The 19,657-nt window shown below is 41.5% G+C and overlaps 1 protein-coding gene across 4 annotated transcripts in view; it reads left to right on the top strand.

Moving 5' to 3' along the window:
* The window catches only part of ARHGAP29 (Rho GTPase activating protein 29), a 97,170-nt gene extending 78,583 nt beyond the window's left edge, over nucleotides 1-18,587 (top strand). For all 4 annotated transcript variants that reach the window (XM_090047126.1, XM_090047129.1, XM_090047127.1 and 1 more), the window contains 11 exons: nucleotides 3,245-3,411; nucleotides 5,475-5,603; nucleotides 5,790-5,888; nucleotides 7,365-7,528; nucleotides 7,653-7,841; nucleotides 7,996-8,133; nucleotides 10,079-10,311; nucleotides 12,591-12,897; nucleotides 13,071-13,179; nucleotides 13,562-13,681; nucleotides 16,645-18,587. In XM_090047126.1, coding sequence (XP_089903252.1) covers nucleotides 3,245-3,411; nucleotides 5,475-5,603; nucleotides 5,790-5,888; nucleotides 7,365-7,528; nucleotides 7,653-7,841; nucleotides 7,996-8,133; nucleotides 10,079-10,311; nucleotides 12,591-12,897; nucleotides 13,071-13,179; nucleotides 13,562-13,681; nucleotides 16,645-17,546 — 2,557 coding nt within the window. In that variant the 3' untranslated portion in view covers nucleotides 17,547-18,587. The remainder of the gene's footprint in view (nucleotides 1-3,244; nucleotides 3,412-5,474; nucleotides 5,604-5,789; nucleotides 5,889-7,364; nucleotides 7,529-7,652; nucleotides 7,842-7,995; nucleotides 8,134-10,078; nucleotides 10,312-12,590; nucleotides 12,898-13,070; nucleotides 13,180-13,561; nucleotides 13,682-16,644) is intronic.
* Nucleotides 18,588-19,657: the final 1,070 nt, after the last annotated feature.

The raw sequence follows: 19,657 nt of genomic DNA, 5'->3' as shown, positions 1-19,657 counted from the left end.
GGGCAAAATGGCAGATCCAGCCAGCAGGCAGAGTCCATTTCCCCGCAGCCTCTGCCTGTATGACTGGCCAGTTTCCAAGGAGACCCCAGGAGCAGCGGTGCTCTGAGAGCACAGGGCCAGGATTTCCATTGAGACTAGCCACAGCAGCACTGGCACGTGCAGCTGGGTAGGGAGCTGCTCTAGTGCCAGGGCTGGGATCTTGCAGTGGTGACAGCATGGTCCAGAGCCAGGGCAGAGCTGCAATCCACTGCCTGCACACCTCTGCCTGGGACATGCAGGCAACAGACCTCAGCTCTGCCCTGGATTCAGACCACACTGTCACTGCAGCAAGTTCCCATCCCTGGAGTAGCTCCCCATCCAGCTGCGCACCCTACCAGAACTGCTGGGTCTCCATGGAAGCCTTGGCCCTGCACTGTCATGGCCCCACCACTTCTGGGGTCTCCATGGAAAGGAGCTGCAGTGACACAGGCAGAGGCTGCTGGGAAATGGACTACCATGGGTCTAATTTGGCCCGTGAGCCAGACTTTGCCTGCTCCTGATTTATACACTGGGTAAAGATGTAAATCCTGAACTCTGTATGTAGAGCATCTGTTGGGTATGTTGTATCGGAGCTCCTTGATTCTAGAAACCTAAAGTTTGGAAGGTAGAAGTGAAGGAAGGCATGGGTGCTTCCAAGACTTACAGTTTTTGTTGCTCTGTCCCAAGTGCATTTTGTCTTAGGTTTTAAGCTTTTGGGGCAGGAAGTATCTCCTGTCTGTCTGCCCAGCATCTAGCAGATTGGTGCCCTCTTCTGGTATAACCTCTAGATCAGTGGTTCTCAACCCTAAGCTCAAGGCACCCCTCAGTTGACTCAATTTTTGTGAATTGAGCAGCACTCCACTTTAAAAACTAATTTATTACAGTGCTGACCTACTTGCAGAACGGCCAAGTAGTGGGATAGAGTAGCAGCCAGGCAGGAATGAGCTTGAGCCTGCACTTGCTTCCTCCAATCTGGCCCATCTCCTCACACCTTGTGGAACTCTTCAGAATGTCTCATGGCACCTTCGTTGAGAATCACTGCTCGAGATGCTATTAGAATACAGATTGTTAAAATGGTATGGCAGGCTTTGTTAAACAAAGCCAGATATAAATGCATCACTCATCCCAAGTGAGTACCAGTCTGTGTGTGCCCTGAGAGCTTTTATTGCTTGTTTGTTTTTTGGGGGAGATTTGTAAATTAGGGCTGTGTAAAATTTTGCCAGGTGTCATTTCGAAGCTGTTTCGATGCGTTTCAAGCTCGAAACAATGAAATCTAAATGAAACAAAAGGCTTCAAAACGGCTTCAAAACAAAATGAGGGTACTCAAAAGGTCTTGAAAATTTCAAAACATTTCACGTTTCGAAGCCAGCGCTGGTCCCAGCCAACAGTGGCAGCCTCCTGTCATCCTGCATGCAGATCCAGGGGCCTGCACCCTCTGGGAGGAGTCTGGCACAGCCCTGCAGCCCTCCTGGGGGGCACAGGCCCCCAGATCTGTGCGTGGAATGACAGCATGCTGCTGCTGCTGCCTGGGGCCAGCGGCAGCAGCAGTCTTCCCGGTGCTGGGCACGGGGTGCACCCAGCACCACTCCCAGGTGGCAGCGGCAGCCTTCTGTCATCCCACATGCAGATCCAGAGGCCTGCACCCCCAGGAGGAGTCCAACACGACCCCGCAGCCCTCCCAGGGGTGCAGGCTGCCAGATCTGCAGGCGGGATGACAGGAGGCTGCTGCTACTGGCAGGTGATATGAGTTTTCCTTTCAACTGTTTGAGGTGCAGTTTCCCAGAAGTGAAGCTGAAACGAAATGGTGCTGTTTTGCACAGCCCTATTAAATGTAATGGTGGAGAGGCTATAAACAAGTATTTCAACTTGTTGCATACATATGCTAAGTGATTTTCCACATTTAATTCACTAGAAAAGTCTTTTTGGCACTTAAGCTGAAGTGCCAAAACACCCATTCCTATCTGTGTGTTTCACAGTTCTACAGGAAGGCTGTCGTCATATTGTTTCAAAAGGAAATTAAGTACAAAAACTGAATGCTTGAGTCGGACGTGCACCAACAAAAGCCAGGAAATTCAAAGTTAAGGCAAAGATTCTTAGTTCTTGTCTTTAAATTTCCTGCCTTTCATGAGTCTGATTCAGTACATACGCCTGAATTTTTCAGAGTTGTCAGAGGTTTCAGTTATGTCACTCCAACAAAAAAAAGTGGGTGTGGAAGTCTAAAATCCCTATGTATATTTACCCGCAGTATTTAAAATTGGCTTGTTTCAGAACTAATTCTTTTTCCCAGCTTATTGATCTTCTCATAGTGCCTAGCAATCTCTCATATACTCTTAAGTGATTACTTTAATAATTGTCTAGATCTGTATATTCCTAAGAGGCAAATCCCTTACAAAAATGTAAATTTAAATGTTTTCAAGCCCTCATCGCAGCTTCCATCAAATGGGTAGAGACAAGCTGATTAAGTGCAGTCTCCCCTACTGTTAAACTTGGCTAGCAAGCAGTTTAATCCACAGGGTGCTTCAGCATTTTAGGCTAATTAGATTGTTAACTTCATTCTATCTTAAGAGCAGAATTTAACCGCCAAGTACTAGGCAATTTCTGTAAAATTGTGAAGCCATGCTTAGTACTCCTAAAAATAATATTAAATATTCTAGGGAATAAGTCTAAGTAAACATTTAGACCCTTACTTAAAATCTGTGTCTTTTATAAATCAGTAATTTTTAGGCCAATGGCATAAAGAGTTCACATTCAGCTTAGAGTACTTTTAAGTAGCAAATAGTTGGGAAGAGATGGTATTTGGAAGAGAGAACAGGACGGGAAATCAGAACTGCTGAGTTTTAATCCTAGCTCTACAACTGAGTCCCTCTAGCTAAGACTTACATGTGTCCTGTTGCTGTAGTTTCATAAGGACAAAGTAGGGGGTATAATATTTTTTAAATAAAGATGTTGAATGGGCCTGTACTATATGAAACATGGTACTGCTATGTTAGTAGGAGAATTTATTCCCTATGACCATTTAACAGGTGGAATTCCACCAATATAACAGAAAGCAAAATTTGGCTGTGTAAATATTCTCCACGATGTATACTGTGAGCTTAATTATGAGCTATTGATGAGAACAGTAGAAATACTGAGCAATTAGTGCTTTGAAAAATAAAATGTATTAGGACTTTAATTGAATGCTAATTTAGTCGCCTCCCCAATAAAATGACTTTTCTTTTTTAAGTGTTTTTAGTAAACAAGCAACAAACAGTGCCCATGCATCACATGGAAACTTATTTCAGTGTTCGGGTGACTTCCCTACACAGTCGTTAGAGGATGTTGGAAGCCCGACTTACTGTCGTTCTCATAAGATTGGAGAGAAGAGATCTGCCAGCAGCACAGATATACAAGGTAATTCTTTCATGTTTCTACAGGCTTTCATTTCTAAATAGAAAGGTCAGCTTTAATAGGTGACTAGTCCAGCTCTTTGCTACAGTGGGATGAATCATGTGATGGGTCATAACTCAGGCCCAAAATGTAACATTTGTTTTTAAAAAATGTAAAAACTTTTGTTGCTTTATAAATGTTTCATACATACTAATGCCCAAGATTGGATGCAAAACCATTCAAGCAAGCAATCAAGATTTCATAGATTTCACAGACATTTGGGCTGGATGGGACCCCAGAGGATCATCAAGTCCAGCCGCCTGCCCCAGGGGCAGGAAGTCAGCAGGGATCACAGGATCCCAGCAAGATAAGCATCCAAATGTGTCTTGAAGGTGTTCAAAGTGGGTGCTTGAACCGCCTCTGGCAGCAGTCTTTCAACCCTTGGGGGCTCGGACAGTGACAAAGTTCTTTCTTATGTCCAGCTTGACTTTATCGTGGTGGAGTTTGTGACTGTTCAATCTTGTCATCCCTTGGGGCACTCTGGTGAACAGATGTTCCCCCAGTTCCTGGTGAGCACCCCGATAAACTTATAGGTGGCCACCAGATCACCCCTGAGCCTGCACTTTTCCAAGCTGAAGAGCCCCATGGCTCTCAGCCTCTCATCATAAGGTCTGTTTTCCTGACCTCTGATCATGCGTGTGGCTCTCCTCTGCACCCTCTCAAGCTTCTCCACATCCTTTTTGAATTGCAGAGCCCAAAAGTGGATGCAGTACTCCAGCTGCGGCCTCGCCAAGGCCGAGTACAAGGGGAGAATGATGTCCCAAGATTTGCTTGAGAAGCATGTATGGATGCAAGCCAGCGTTTTGCTCGCTTTACTAGTCGCAGCATCACATCGAAGACTCATGTTCATCTTGTGGTCAATCATGACCCCCAAGTCCCTTTCATCTGTAGTGCTCACCAGCATAACACTGCCAAGCCTATAAATATGCTGCAGGTTTTTCTTCCCAAGGTGGAGAACCTTGCATTTTTCGGTGTTGAACACCATCAGGTTCTCGTCCGCCCATTTGCTGAGCTTGTCCAGGTCAGCCTGGATCACCCGCCTGTCCTCAGATGTGGATGCTTTACCCCAGAGTTTGGTGTCATCAGCAAACTTGGCCAGTCCACTTCTGACACCAATATCTATGTCACTGATGAAGATGTTGAATAGTATAGGCCCTAGGACAGAGCCTCGAGGGACCCCACTGGTGTCCGTGCACCAAGGATTGGCTTCTGTCAACCACCACCCTCTGGGTCCTACTGCGGAGCCAATTCCCCAGCCAGCGGATCACGGGGAGGTCGAGGCTTCAGTTAGTGAGTTTAGCCAAGAGGTGATCATGGGATACCAGATCGAAGGCTTTTTTAAAGTCAAGATATACAGTGTCAATCTCTTCTTTGCCAAGAAGTATTAGATGCAAGTCAAACAGCAACTTCTGACCATGAATTTATTTATTAACATTCTTCTCATCCCCACTCCCTCCAGAAGAAAATATTGTATAAAAATACTGGCAGTTTTTAAGAGGCTTTATTTGTCTCTTAAAGATAATGCAATTTTGGTTTCAGCTGCTAATAAACGTCAAGTTTCTGGAACTTCCTTACACACATACTGTCAGAGATGACCTGAGCAAGGTGCAGGACCCGGGGCAGATCAGCCTGTGTGGAGGCTCCACCCCTGCATGCCCCAGACGTGAAGAAGCCAGCAGCGGATTCAGTGGTGGGCAGGGCAGTGGTGGAGGGCGCCTAGTGGCCAGATGTAAATCTGTGGCCACTTTGCCTGGCTCTGCAGGGCCCCGCAAAGTGCAGGGCCCCGGGGCGGTCGCCCTGATTCGTCCTCCCCTAAGGACAGCCCTGCATACTGTAAAACTCTTCTTGAGAATACATGTTACATCTTTTATTTCCATAAGGAATAATGCATGTCTTCTCATTTAACATTATGTATTTTTCGTCTTATAAAAGACAAGGCTGCCTGAATATTCCCTCAGCTGAAAGAATCTTGTGGTGGTAATGGTTTTATTATCTGTTTTATTATCTGTGGATTTTTTTTTTCCAAGCAATACGAGGACCCCCACCATTCAGATCATGGTCAGTAGGTAACCAAGGTGGAGGAATGTGTAGTGATTCTGAAAGTGCTGGAGGAAGCAGTGAATCGCGTTCTATGGATTCTCCATCTGCTAGCCCAGGTATAGCTATTTTCCAATTATTGTTTGTTTTAAAATAATTTTGTAAGGCCCAATTCAAAGACTATTGAATCAGTGCAAAAATTATTATCGACTTATATGAGTGTTGCTTTGAGCATCTACTGAGAATGAGCCATTGAGTAGACACTATTTTTTTGCCATCTGAAAAAAATATTTCCTCCTCCACAGGGGATTTTAAGAGAAGGCTTCCCCGCACACCCTCTACTGGTACTATGTCTTCTGCAGATGATCTAGATGAAAGAGAACCACCTTCTCCTTCTGAATGTGGTAATATGCTATGATTGTTTCTTAAATTCTAACTAGTTAGTATGTGGCCTTTTGTTTTAGTAAGTGTTTGTTTTCTTTGATCTGCTTTGAGGAAAACTTAAATTGACTAATTATCAATTATTTCAGATGCAAAGTGAATCTGCAACAGTTGGTATGTTCTCAAGTTCCCTGATTTAAGAGCTAAAAAGAACTGTCTAGGCTATGTAGTTTCTCCGGAGTATAGCAAACTTGTTCGTCTCATTTAGATTAATGCATTATCAGCATTTGAACATGCTTTATGATGCTTTTTTTAGCTTTGCCTTTAGCTGACATTATCTTGGCATCTAAATTTTTATTCATGTCAATGCTATTAACATGCTTCAAAAGCAATAACATCTTTACATGACCTAAATATTTAAGCTATTCAATTTCTAAACTGCCAAGTGGAAGTCACTTGAGGAGTGAGTTATCTGTAAATCTTAAATGTTACAGTTCCAAATATTTTAGGAAGTTAGCTAAGACATTTTCTTATGCTTGAAACTCAGATAAGCTAGTTTAGTAACATCTCTGATGCCCCAGGTTTGAAAATGAAAAATGTACTGTTGGATGGATTAGGGAAGTCTTTCTGGCTAAGAAACCATAGTTTAGTGGTGAACTTAAGGTTAACATATACTGAAATGTTCCAAATCGCAGCTTAAACCAGCATTAAGGCCATTCTAAGACAAAGCCTCTTTTAATTTGTTGTCTAATGTGAAAAAAATGAGACCATACCTCTATTCACAAGACAGTCACAAGATATATTTGAATGCATAAAACAGAGTAAGATTTAATGCTTTTTTAACACTTGTTAACAAAACTAATATAAATAAAAGGTCTGAGCTACTTGAAATATCACTGGAATTGCCATTTGTAATTTTTTCTAGAATCCTCTAGAAGGTAGTATCTTTAGGGTTGTAGGAATAGTATTTTGATGTTCTCTTGTGGGTGTGTATTTCATTACAGTCAGTTCAAAGTTGGGGTGGGGAGAGATTAGTCAAAGTATTTTTTTGATTATTTTACCCATTGCAAATGAAATTTCGTGAGGCTGGTATCCAAGTGGTCTTAACATAATACTTTGGGCACATACAGTGGAGCTTGTCCAGGTGGCTGCCTGAATTGAAGGAGCAATCGAAGTTAGAGGTCCAGACAGCAGTATTTACACTTTCAGTTGATTATGGGCACAAAATGTAGTCCCTTCAAGTGTACATCTCTAAGTGTCATAATTATGTTTAGGGTGTATATGGACTGGTTACTTCACTAGCATGTGTATATAACATTTAAACTATATATGTAGCAGCTACATCCTGTAAAGTGTGATTACTTGTTGTACACAGCTGTGTACTACAGCAAGTTTATAAGAAAAGCAAACCAGCAAACAGAATTATTATGTATCCTCATACTGTGTGCTGTTTTACCGGATACTTGAATGTTATTATAACAGCAGAATTTTTTTTCAAGGTTTAAATGATTTGACATCTGAAACTGCCAATTCTCCTGGACCTTTTAGAAATACCCTCATGTCCAAGGCAGCTCAAACGCACAAGCTGCGAAAATTGAGGGCTCCATCTAAATGCAGAGAATGTGATAGCTTAGTGGTATTCCATGGAGCAGAATGTGAGGAGGTAAGAGGTTACAGAAGGTAACATATGCAGTCATGTAGATTCTTAAGATGACATTTTGATCTAAAATTGTGTTGAAATATTTTTATTTTACTTAATTTCTTCTTTTGTACCTCACTTATTGTAGTGCTCACTTGCTTGTCACAAGAAATGTTTAGAGACTTTAGCTATTCAGTGCGGGCACAAAAAACTTCATGGAAGACTTCATTTGTTTGGAGTAGAATTTGCTCAAGCTGCTAAAAATGTTCCTGATGGGATCCCTTTCATCATTAAAAAGTGCACCTCTGAAATTGAAAGCAGAGCCCTGAACGTAAAGGTACAGGTTAACTTGATGTTATAAAGCTTAAACATGAACAGTCTTTTCCAAAAACAGTTTATGATGATAATGCTACATTGGCTAATTCCAATCTGTTTTACAATTGCTTTTAGAGCTAAAAGAATTGTATACTGTTTCTTTTTTTCCATTTCAGGGCATCTACCGTGTGAATGGAGCCAAATCAAGAGTTGAAAAACTCTGCCAAGCATTTGAAAATGGAAAGGACTTGGTAGAACTGTCAGAACTCTATGCACATGACATCAGTAATGTCCTTAAACTATACCTCCGCCAGGTATATGCTATAACCATTCTGTAATTAGCTGGAAGAACAGAAGTATTATAGCAGCCTTTTCAGTGAGGGAGGAAAATATTCCTTTTCACAAGTCCTGTATTTGTTGCTGGAAAAATACCTTCATTTGAATAGAATAATCTACTGTATTGGCAAGAAATTATTTTTATTTGGAGAGCTTGATTCTGTGTTGCTTGACAATAGAAACCGTAAGGCTACTGATAGAAACAATGTTCCAGCCTGTTTATCAGTCTCAGCAGTATCCATGTTGCTTTTAGCAGCATAGTTTTCTGTATCCACTTGTTAGTGCGAAGTTTAAGTGTTAATCTGGTTGGATTCATGAGATGGGTAGTGCTGTAGCTTGCAAAGTGGCAGCCAGTTTTTACAGATTGCAGACAAAGTTTGAATTAAATTCCTAAAACTATAGTCAATTAAAAAAAAAAATGATAAAAAGCCTTGCATGGTAAGATTTACCACTTTCCGTCTGTGGAAACAGGTTTTAAAGCCTTGGGCATTTAAATACCAGGTAGCCCTTTTGAAATTCAATCCCGTCTCCTAATGGGGGTTTAAGCACCTTCTGGCTGTAAGTGATGTAGGAGTACAAGTAACAATTACTTCTAAAATGCGTTGTGCTCATTTAGTGACTTCAGAACTTTTGTAGATAACGCATTAGCTTTTTACTGCTACTTCAATAGGCAGTAAAAATCTGTAATTCTGTATGCATCAAATTCTGGGGTTTAAGGGCACTATGCTGAATTTTAACTAACAAACTCCAAAGAGACAAATGAACCCAAGCAGTTACCTGCTGGTTTATCACTTCAGTACAAGCTTAGTTAGGACTGGTTGTAAATAATGATGGTTCTTATATGATAAAAATAGTACTAGAACCCTGTAGATAAGATGCTTTCCAGCTTAGGAAAACATTTTTACAATGAAATATGTTCATTTGAACAGAATAGTTAAATTTCAGTACAATTAAGCTGTAAAACTTTATTGGCTGTGGATTTCTGGAGGATTATTACATGCCTGAGGTGTGAGGCAGAATGACTTTAGCCACCCAAGTAGTACAATAATCCCTAAGAAATTGTGTTTTGGGAGGCCACTTAGAACAGTGGGTTAACGTTCCAGCCTTTCATCTCCAAAGAATTTACTTCAGATCCAGTTGGGGTCACCAGTAAAACTAGCCTGCCCTCTCAGTTTGGTCCTTGGTAAATATATATCCACACTAATAAGCTGCCACATCATTGCAGTGTCTACTTGAGGGAGCCAGGGATGTCAAAGGTGAGTTTTTAAGGCAGTGATAGAATTGTTATAGGAAGCCTGTCCAAATATTAATGTTAAGCTCTTAAAGGTATTCATGGTATTTGAGACTTCCTGTTGGTTAAACCGGTTTTAGGAGTTCAAAAAAAGTTCTCCAAAGTTGCTTAAAGAGCTGTTGAATTACTATTTTTAACTCTGATTAATTTGTGTAAGGTTGAGCTGGTGGTTCTGTTTTTACATTTATCTGCATTTGGAAAATGAAAATAGCTAGGTCAGTTTCACTTTATTTATTTTAACTGTTGCCCCTCTGAGACTGATATTCTCATGAACTAGCATAATGGTAATTTCACACTCCAAGATAATGTTTTAATTGGAAAATTCTTCATTAGAATTGTAATAATAAATCACACAGAAACAATAGAATTGTTAACAGGGTTTTCAGCTATGAATAATTATTTTTTGATAAATAATATTTGAACAAATTTAGTAGTTCGTATGCTATATTATCAGGCTTTTGTTATAATGTGTTAGTGTGTGATATTTTTATGTCTAGGCCTCTTTTATGTATTCAACTTTTTCAGCTAAAGGAAAGGCACTAGACTAGACAGCATTTGGTGATAGACAGGAAGGAAACAAACAAGGTAAAATGCAGACTTGAATATGTTTCTAAATGTTTCTATTCCCTCAGCTCCCAGAACCTTTGATTTTGTTTCGGCTTTACAATGAGTTCATCGGACTTGCTAAAGAAAGTCAGAATGTTAATGAGGAAGTGGACACAAAACAGGCTAGCCCCACATCAAAGAAAAGGCAATCAGTCTGTATTGAAATGAACAGGATCATCATTAAAATGAAAGATCTCCTCAAACAACTACCTGTACCAAATTATAACACACTTCAGTACCTTACAGCACATCTTCATAGGTAAGAAAAGCCCTTTAAAGGTAACCTGCAGATATTTTGCAGAGTAAACTGTTATATGCTGCATGCTAGGAAAATTTCTTTCAGATGGTTTGGCCGCCACTTTTAGATGTCCATCCAGAAAAACTACAAGATCTCTTTGTGTTTCTATATCTCCATGCATTTTCAAAAATTAGTCTGTGATTTCTGCAATGGTGAATTATTGCTCTGCCCCAAACTAGGGATATAAATATTTAAAAATATATTTAACCTCCTCTGCTTAAAATGGTTAAACAATTAACTGATAACACAGCAGCTCAGACACTGCTGCTGCTGGGAGTCACTCTCTCAGAGCCAGGGATGGAAGGAGGAGGCAAGCTGAGACAGGCGAAACGCAACACAGCCCAGGTGGACCCTGCGCTGGGAGGGAGGGACCACCTATGAACAAGCAACTAATTGTTTAATCAGTGAGTCCTTAGGCTGCTTGCTGTTTTCCTTTTAGGCCATGGGTACTAGTCCCCCTTGCCCCTCTCCCTCACTCCTCCCTCCCGCCTTTCTTCCTGCCAGCCCTGCTGCCTTCTGATTCCTGTTGGGGCACTGCATGGCTTGCTTCCCTTTTCCTCCTTTCCTGCTAATCTGTGCCCAACCAAGCTAAAGGATAACCAGTAGGCTAACTGGTTATCATTGCATGTATCAGTTAAACAATTAATCGTTTTAATCTTTCACATACCTATTCCAAACATACATTTTCTAGAGATGTTGCTTGAAAATGAGAGCTAGCCATCTACTCTGTCTGCTTAAAACTGCTTCTGAATAATAGCTATATGCGGTACTCCATCTTAGAGAGAGTGTATCTAAATAACCATATGTAATTTCCCATGAAGACATTCTAGCAAAATAGCATGTTCAGCTAGGCAAAAAATCAGATCTGCCACTTTGGTCTTCTAGAAAGATGCAGGTGTGCATTTAGATGCTTCAGTCAAGAACTTTATCTAGGCACTACAGGGACGGGTGAATAACTTGACATTTAAATTGCACCTTGCCTGCATGTCATTTTTTTTTCTGAGATGAGTTTTATAGTTATTCCAGCCATGTTACCAGACAGCAGCTTGCTTTGTCTTACCCTAATATGCTAAAAGCCGTTCCCCAGCAATAGCAATGGTTAAGAGCATTCAAACACAGCTTTCATTCTGCTTGCTTCATTTTTTGATCCCTGAGGCTGTGGCCAACCTGCTTCTGCTGTACTGCTTGCCACAGTGCTGGTAAGGTCATAGTTGGCAGAGAACTTCTCCCAAACATGGAGTTGAATTATTTTTAAGAAGGTGGAGATAAAGAAAAAATTAAGTGATGATGCAGAGCTATAAAATTATCAAAATATTTTTAATAAATAAGAGGCAGAACTTTCCATGGTCACTTAGCATCTTGTAAGCTAATAGCTCCAACATGTTGGGCAGATGGACCACTGTCAACCTTTAGTTGTTCCTGGACCAGTGTCCACCCTGATAAATATTTTAATTAGTTTAGCGAGAAAAAGTGTTGTGATCTGTGGACCCGCTGTCATGGCCTTGCAGACAGTGGTTTAGGAATGTAAACCGTAAAGCAGCTAGAAGGGATCTGTAGAGAATTTTCTCTCTTCAGGAAAGTCTCTTGGCTTATATGTAGCTGGCGCAAGTGGCTCTATTGCCTCTTCCCACCCAAAACACTGCATTGTTGTGGCCTAATTTCCAAAACTGCTGATGAGTCGCAAGTACTAGTGAAGTAAACAGGAGTTGAGGGTACTCATGAAAATCAGGTCAAAAACATAGCTGGTAGTCTTCTTCCAGGTTCTGATGCCTGAAGGCCTGGGCCTTTTTAAAAAAAAGAAAAGAAAAAAGATTAATTGCAAATTGTGAATTGTAAATGTGAACTTTAAATTGATTAATAAATTCCTGTTTCTTAAATAGGAATGTACAGTACAGCATAGCCGTCATAACTGTGATCTGTTATAGCTGAAGAATGAACTGCAAAACTAGCTAAGATAAATATTCTAAAAGGCATAATAGTATCTGCTGGATCTCTCGGCTAACTAGGATATGGAGGCTGTTCAGCTCAAGTAGATTGTGATGTACTTTTTGTAAAGTAAATTAAAAGCCATACTGTTGGAGGGAGGGGGAACTTGGCACATGTATGGGCTTAAGTTTGTTGGCTGTGTAACTTTTTGAAGCAAAGTTGTTTTAAAATTATTTCATGGAAATTAATTAGTATTAACATGGAAGGAAAGAAAACTACAAAGCCTATGTAACTTTGTATATTGTCTTACACAGGGTTACTGAACAATCAGATGAAAATAAAATGTCTGCCAGCAATCTTGGCATAATATTTGGGCCAACTCTGATCAGGCCCCGTCAGACAGATGCCACCATTTCTCTTTCATCACTTGTGGACTACCCATATCAAGCCCGGGTAGTAGAGTTGCTCATCACATACTATGAAAAGATCTTTGATGTTTTGCTGCAACCGCTTTCTACTGTGTCTCAGCCAGAAGAAAGTGCTGCTTCAGTAGAAAATGCTTTACCAATGGAAGAGAGGGAACTGCAGCAGCAGAGCAAATCATTTATTGCTGTAAAGGAAGTAAGTGACTGCTGTGGAGCTGGATTGATATGATGTTTACTGATGCAGAACTAACTCATATTTTGGGACATTGTATTGTTTACAGACATCGCTGTGAAATCTCTGAACTGCTTGTTTAGAAGTATTTTTGCTCTTGAACACTCCTTTACTTCTGATCTGATTTCTATTGACAGGGCATACTGCTAGCCCCTAGTGAGAGTAAGAGTTCAGAAACACTTGCATTACTCTTGGAACAGGACAGCAGCAAGAACATTAGAGAGAGATCGAATGCATCTCGCACTGGTTAGTAGTTCTTTATGCATCTCAGGACAATATATTGTCCTATGGGTTAACACCAGTCATTAAATATGTTTGAGTGAAGTTCAGCCTTTTACTGTTTTGTGAAGATTGAAGTGCAAGCAAAAAAGTCTCTTTAAAAAGAGCCCCAAATCTGACTTGCTCTTAGTTTTGTTGGAAGCAGCAAGAAAATAAACCCTTTAAGAAACCTGTAATCATGGAGCCAAACTTTGTATACCTGCAGGGGAAATGCACCAAATAATATTGAAGTTACAGCTTAGGCTGTACTTTTAATAAGAGGCTGTTGTGCTGTCTTTGGTTTGTTATCTGTGACTCCAGCAAAAATATTGGGGCCCAGCAGCTAAGATATGTTTCTCTTTTTTTCTAGAACGGATGCATCTCCCACTGGCTGGAGCTAAGCATGAGGGGTTTGGGAATTGGAGTGCTCCACTGGAATCCCCAACTGCCGCTATTCTAGATATTCATATTGGTGCTCCCAAAGAGCCAGGTGTGTGCTGCCTTAATTGCACAGTATTTCCCAAAGGATGTTTTCTACTAGTTTGCTTATGCTGTGTTGTTTTTGTGCAAATGCAACAGCTCCTTTATATAAAGGTGGAATATCAATTCTTAAACTAGCGTTACACACAGCTCTCTTTTATTACCTAATAAACACTTGGGATAGGTGGGGAAGACTCTTCTAGCCAAAAATTATATTTGCAGCTGTTGCCCAGAGAAGCTAAATGTTTCCTTGGTTGTGCCCCTTTCAGTATCTGCCTGCATTTAGACTAGATTTTCTGCAGGCACATATCCTCAAGTGGAGAGTCTAATACATCCCAGCCTGACTGTGTATAGTGATCATACTCTTAGGATAGCAAAATTAAACTGAACCTGCTCAGTAGTGGATTGGGCAGGACTTTTCCAGCGGTCATAATCCCTATTGTACAGGAGATATTAAACAACTCTGATTTCAAGCTCCAGTAGTGCAGTTCAGGAAGGGATGAAGACAAGTGCAAGGTATGTCTATGCTGAAGAAGTATCTTTAGTCCCCAGCGCAAGCTGGATGACTGAAGTCTGAGCCTGAAGTAGCCATCACTTTCGTTTAAAGTCTTCTTGTGTATATAAACCCCACTTGTAGCCTCTTGCAAGGAGAGGCTGTTCCAAGACTTCAGCAAGGACTTCCAAGGCTGTTCCAAGGACTTCAGTAAGGCCTTTGACACCGTCTCCCACCCCATCCTCATTAAGAAATTGGGTGACTGTTGCACTGATGCCTACGCAGTCAGATGGATTGTAGATTGGCTGAAGGGTCGCACTCAGAGGGTGGTGGTGGATGGGTCATATTCAACCTGAGGAGAAGTGGGCAGCGGAGTCCCCCAGGGCTTGGTCCTTGGGCTTGCGCTGTTCAATCTCTTTATCAGTGATGTGGATGACAGGGTGAAAAGCACCCTGTTTAAATTCGCTGATGATACCAAAATTTGGGGTGAGGTGAGCACACTAGTAGGGAGGGAAAGACTGCAGCAAGACTTGGATAGGTTACAGGGGTGGGCTAGCAAAAACAGGATGCGCTTCAATACTGACAAGTGCAGGGTGCTGCACTTGGGCAGTAGTAACCAGCAGCACACTTATAAGATGGGAAACTCCCTTCTTGAGAGCACGGAGGCAGAAAGGGATCTTGGAGTCATTATTGACTCCGAGATGAACGTGGGCCGACAATGCGAGGTCACGGTTGGCAGGGCTAACCGGACCTTGTTGTGCATCCACAGATGCATCTCAGGTAGAGCGAGGGAGGTGATCCTCCCCCTCTGTGCAACACTGGTCAGGCCACAGCTGGAGTACTGTGTCCAGTTCTGTGCACCCCACTTCAGGAGGGATGTGGTCAACATGGTGAGGGTCCAGAGGAGGGCCACCCGCATGATCCGGCGACTACAGGGCAGACCCTACAATGAGAGACTGCGGGACCTGAACCTGTTCAGCCTTCACAAGAGAAGGCTGAGGGGGGATCTGGTGACAGTCTATAAACTCACTAGGGGGGACCAGAAGGGTTTGGGAGAGACCTTGTTTCCCTTAGTGCCCCCTGGCATAACGAGGAATAAAGGCCACAAGTTGTTGGAGAGTAGGTTTAGATTAGACATCCATAAGAACTACTTCACAGTCAGGGCGGCTAGGATCTGGAGCCAACTTCCTAGGGAAGTGGTACTGGCTCCTACCCTGGGTGTCTTTAGGAGGAGGCTTGATGCCTACTTAGCTGGGATCATTTGATCCCAGTTTTTTTTCTCCTGCCCTGGCAGGGGGTCGGACTTGAAGAGCTATACGGTCCCTTCCGACCCGACTTCTATGATTCTATGAAGAATTTGAGTAGTGACTTGCTAGATGTCAATTCAGTGACTCTGCTTTGGAGCAGTTGTCTTGTACAGCTGTCAGCAGCCACTATTCTTTCTTGCCTTATTGGAAGGGGCATATACTTCAACTGGACTGTAAGCACATGCTATAGTGGAGCATGTTTTTATATCTGCACTGGGCTTATTTGGCACCTTAAAGAACTAGGCTTGCTATCAATAATAATGCAAGGAAATGGCAGTCCTGCAGAGTGTGATATACTCCCTTATTTCATGTAACAGCATAAAGTTCAAAGAGTGGCCGTAGTTGCTTTTCTGTATTTTTCTGGGGAACGCATGTATTTTTATTATGCATATTTTTAAGCTGATAAGTGCAGGAAATCATTATCTGAACCCTTTCCTTCTCCTGCTTTCCCCCCACACTTTTTTTTTAGTCTGCAGATACTCGATTTGAGTAAATTCAATGACACTTCATACTAGGTTCTGTCAAATTCTTGTACTTTGAGCCTGAAGGGCTGGAGAAGTACTGTTTCAACCAGAATATCTCTGGGGTGAGATTTAGTTGCAACATGTTTTGATTGGCTTAAAAAAAAAAAAATTCCTTCTAACTTTTCAGACTAACTCTTCAGGTCAATAGTGGCCCATATACACATTGGTACAGCTGAGTATCACAGACCACATCAACACCTAGAAGCACTTGACTGGTGCAGGAATACCAGTATATTAAACCAGAAAAAATGGATACAGCTGTAGTGACACATAGCATTCCCTCTAAGCTGTATGGTGTGTGTGGGCACACAGGTACACCTGGCAGTGTGGTGCAAGTGTGCCTGGATAGCCATGCACGCCACATAGCTTAGAGAAAACGCTAGTGACAAAGCTGCCGTTTTTCACCAGGATGGTAAAACCACCCCACCCCAGGTTGAACAAGGTGCATAAGTGAAAGCATAATTTTGCATCGGCATTAGGCTCTAGCCAGCAGAGCTATGTGGGTCAGAGATTGCTTTTCATCATATCCTGGCCAGTACAGTAAGGCTGGCAGAAGCCCTGCTGATCCTTCATGGTTGATGCTAATTCTTTACAGTTTTTAGGTGTATGGTGTGAAAATAATGACGTAATCCTTGTTTGTGTTTCCTAGGCAATGCTGTGACTCCTGTTTCAGAGAGAAATAGTGAGCAGTCTCTCTCTCTCGCTGAGGATGGCTGCAAAGTCAGTTTGTTGCCTGTAAAACCTAATCGTCAAATAACCAAAGTTCAGTTGCGATCTCCAAGGATAAAGCCAGTCATTCGCCCTGTGAGTTTGCCTGTGGAGAGAATTCTTCCTCCATGTGTTCTGAATGAGAGAAACTCACGGAACGTAGGTGTTTCAAGCCCAGAAAAGCTTGGCAGGAGTCCTACTATTGAAGAAGTTTCAGAGAGCAAGGCACTTCCTGCCATTAGTGCCTGTTGCAGGCTCTCTTGTTATGACACGCAGACTCTGAGGAAAACTTGGGACAAGCAGTATAAACAATATGATATAACTGCGAGGACAGCAATGATCATGACCAACGTGCCCCAAGAGCAGCGAGCACCGGAGAGTGGAAGTGCAGGCACTTCCTTTTCAACTTGCAGCACTGGTAATAATTCCACCAGTGCTGTTCCTCCCAGTAAGCCATACAGTGTCCCTGTCAGATCAGTGAGGGTGACAACAGAAGGGAATGCTCCAGATGCTAATCCTCTTGCTGCTCTCAGGGCACCAAGAACTTTGCAGCCACCACCAGGGACTTTTTATAAGCCTCCTTCCAATTACAAGGCCAAACAAAATGAGGAGGGTTCTGCCACCAGAGTTTGTGCAACCAGTGTGAGCTCTTTGCCTGCCCAGGAGAACACTGTGAAACAAATTAAAAATCCAGCCATTGCCTCAGGTGCTACTGGGCAAAACACAGAGCAACAAAAAAATAGCTCAGAGGACATTCAGCAGGCAGACCTGAAACCCCCTTATCAGAGACTGCGACCAAAACGTATACAAGAACTAGAACACAGGGAAGCTCACTTTGTCTAGGGCAGCAAATCTTTGTGGAATGGTGATGCGATTTCCTGATTTTTTTTTTTTCTGGTCAATGCAAATATTTTCCCCCTTTAATCCCGTTCTTGTGCCATATTGGAATTATTTTTTTATCTATAGCATTTTAAACGCTGAGGGGAGACTGTGAAGGAAATATGAAGTTGAATTTTTTTCATTCAGTAGATTTTCATAAGTCTATTTAAATACCTTCCCAATATTGATGCAGCTAATCAGTGCATTTGGTAAGACACTGAACTTCAGTTCCCTGAGTGGGATGAAGTACTTATTTATAGAGAGAAACGACTGTTCTTGCGTGCAGCAATGAAAGGAGCCATTTTTTCAATATAAATTATGTAGTAAAGATGAAGGGTTTGATGTTCAACTGTTTAATTAAGCATAAACCAAAGCTTGTGCTTTGCTCTATGAAAGCTTCTGTGTTCAGTTCTCCAATCTGTGCAATTAAAGCTTTGCCCCTAAATAGATTATATAGTGGCCATTGTGGCCTATAATTATGTATCATATGTGTATATTTTATACCATCTTTATTTGCCAGTTTTCTGTATTGTCACTTTAATATTATTTGTACAGAGAAGATGCACTTACTGAGCTTTACTATTCAAAACCAATAGCAAATTTGCATCCGGTTACCTGTAGTATAACTTAGTAAGTGGGTCTGTGGTACACAGCCTACCTATTTCTGCTGCCCTCTGGAAGAGTACTGATTGCAGTGGTGCTGTCATTCCCTGTTACAAAAAAGCCAGTGCTTTCCCTGCTATAATAGATCAGTTTCACTTCTTGCCCAGTGTAACTGAAATGAAGAATATAGTTTCAAGATACAGTGAAATAGGTGAAAATAACCAAAAATCAGCATTAGTAGGTGCATCTAATGGTTTTCCACTTGGTATTAAATGTTTTTTATATGTACACTTGTATTGGCTTAAATATATTAACTTGTTAACATTCCACTGACTCCATGGTGTTTATAACATCTGGATTTCTTCTAACTTATTAAAATACAGACTCTTGGCCTTTATTATGCTTAAGTGTATGGCTTAGTATTTCCAGGTCTCTTGAAAATGAAAAGTGCATTCTTTGGAGAAGAATGCATTTAACTGGATTCTTCACAATACAAATACCAAATGAGGGGCAGTAGCATGAGGCATTTTTAAAGAAGGAAATCAAAAGAACACCGACAGCAAGAAAAGCAAGGAGAAGGGTTTGGTTTGGTTTTGTTTGCTTGGTTTTATGTCTAAACTAAAGGTTTTAACAAAGTTTCCTACATTTAAAACAAACCACAGAATAAACCCTGACACTGCATTTCAGTGGGCGTAGTCTGAACTTAGGTTCCAGAATAGAAATGCTTAAAGGTTTACAGGACTGAACTTCTGATTCGCTGTTTTACTACCAAGGAAGTGAAACTTCTGTGCTTGCAAAAATCATTCTACCTCTGGGTATTTCTGGTATGTCAGGAAACGTTTCTTTCAATGAGAGAGGGCTGAAAATGTGAAGGAGCAACTGGTGTGAGAAGCTGGCCAGTGGCAATCTGTCAGATTCTGGCAAAAGTATTCAGATCAAAAAGGGCAAATGGGAGAAAGGTCAAAATTCCTTCCAGATACTGTGTAAGAGTCATTCTGTTTCAAAAGAGGGAGAAATTCACTTGATCAATGGGCAGGAATGAGCATTAATAAATAAATATAACAGTCTGAACGTAGCAGAGAGCTAGTGTAAGGAAGGCAACAGAAGTACCATGTACAATGCCTGCTAGATAGAAACAGCAATGCAATTGCCATTAAATTTCTATTCTGTTCCACTTGGTTTGGTTTGATTTATTTTCCTTGGGGACTATTTTACCCTGGTTAGTGTACTGACAAACCGTCAAAAATTGTTGGCAATTCCAGTCTGCCTCTGATAATTCATATCAGGTGCTTCTAAGCTGTGAAACTGTTCTAATGGACACATGCCAGTAGTACACAAAGAAGGTCTACAGACTCCTGGCATACACCTTATGCTTGCCAGATTAGAGGACATTCTGTTGCTGGTCAAGTTCAGTGTGTGTGTCAACTCTATTAATATTTTTTTGAACAGCAAAAGCTTTTATTCTATGAACG

Source organism: Crocodylus siamensis, chromosome 5 (assembly GCF_052110815.1).
Source record: "Crocodylus siamensis isolate JL-2025a chromosome 5, ASM5211081v1, whole genome shotgun sequence".
In the NCBI taxonomy this organism is placed as follows: domain Eukaryota; kingdom Metazoa; phylum Chordata; order Crocodylia; family Crocodylidae; genus Crocodylus; species Crocodylus siamensis.
Note: the sequence above shows the minus strand (reverse complement) of the source record. Positions and strands in the feature narration are given on the sequence as shown.